The sequence below is a fragment of the Pteropus vampyrus genome, unplaced genomic scaffold (genome assembly GCF_000151845.1).
Source record: "Pteropus vampyrus isolate Shadow unplaced genomic scaffold, Pvam_2.0 Scaffold499, whole genome shotgun sequence".
Lineage (NCBI taxonomy): Eukaryota > Metazoa > Chordata > Mammalia > Chiroptera > Pteropodidae > Pteropus > Pteropus vampyrus.
In genome coordinates, this window is record NW_011889280.1 from 234,521 (window position 1) to 235,875 (window position 1,355).

Here is a 1,355-nt window from a genome sequence, read left to right on the forward strand (position 1 = left end):
TGGAGGACTACTTCGTGCCCCTGCACAACTTCTACCTGACCCCGGACAGCTTCGACCAGAAGGTACGTGCGCGTCTGCGTTGTGGGAGCCCGTTCTTCACATGTAACGTGGCACGGCACACGGGATCGGTTAGGCGGAACCCTTTGGGAAATGAAAAAGCCATCGGCTGCGCCCGGCACAGCCACAGGTGGGGTGTTCCCTTTCGGGTCTTCCTCCAAGACGAGATCGTTTTAACAATTGTGGTCAAAGGCCAGTAGAGTTGCCAATCTGTCCCCCACTCGGGCCATGTGTATGTCACATCTCGTGCCTCCTGCTGCTTGACGGCCTCCCAGACGCCGTTTCCAGGCTTGGCACAGAGCCCCGTGGAGTGGCCTCGACACTGCTGTCTCCTGTTCCCCACTCTCGTGCAGCTCGTTCCTATTTTTCCCCTATGAAAACAATAGGGCATCTTCTTGAATGTGTGTGTGTGTGTGTGTCTGTGTGTGTTTGTTTTTCATTCCTGTGGATTGTTTCTAGGAAAATCCCTTCAATAGGATTGCTTGGATCAAAGGGCCTAACCTGTACACTTGGGTTGCTTGTCCCCGGTGCCATTGCCCTGTGTGACTGAGCGCTTGGCCTCCCGCCCGGGGCCTCCCCAAGTCCAGCCATCTGGCAGGAGTTAGTGCATCGCCTTCGGCAACTTGGCGCGTGGACCGACCATATTGCCTGGACGCACGGACATCTGTCATTTTGTTTTCTCAAAGTGCTAGACCCACGAGTCAGAGCGGCAGACAAGCGGTGGTGACAGCCAGAGCAACCCCCGAAAACGGGGCCGGTGTTTATCAACCTGCCCGCTCCTGGCGCCTGGCCGGCCCTTTGCACCTGGCCAAACGCCGCTGCCGTCTCGCCGGCCGCGATGGGATCGGAGCAGATGGGACAGGTCCCGGCGCGTTAGAGTCCACGGTGAGAGGCGTAGAGAGCAGAGGGAACCAGCAGAACCATGGGACCTGGCCAGGAAACGCGGCTTTCCTGTCGTGCTGGCAACGAGGACACAGTTCGGTGAAGAGGCTCATGAATTTCCGGGCCCCAGGGGGCTGGCTGCAGAAGCGTCGTTTTGGAGAGAACGTTTCTTGGTTCAAATTAATAAGCGTGCCGGCGAGGACAGTGAATTTCGCCAAGGCGGTCTGGAATCGGGCTTCCCCCCGCTCCCCCACACACACAGGCTCTGTGCGAATGGCAGGGGTGTCCTCTCCCAGCTGAGGCTTCCTCCCCTTTGAAACCACGATGAAAGTCTTTGTCTGTCGCTGCCTTGGCCTGGGAGGCGCGAGGCCTGTTCAATCCAATTTTGCCTCTGAATGGGAGCCACGAAGGGAAGG

General features: G+C 58.1%; 1 protein-coding gene across 1 annotated transcript in view; it reads left to right on the plus strand.

Annotated features, from left to right (window-relative positions):
• LOC105307463 overlaps window positions 1–257 on the plus strand; it is a gene marked incomplete at its 5' end in the record, with an annotated part of 49,416 nt that extends 49,159 nt beyond the window's left edge. The window contains one exon of the mRNA XM_023524841.1: window positions 6–257. Coding sequence (XP_023380609.1) covers window positions 6–257 — 252 coding nt within the window. The remainder of the gene's footprint in view (window positions 1–5) is intronic.
• Between the last annotated feature and the right edge of the window lie 1,098 nt (window positions 258–1,355).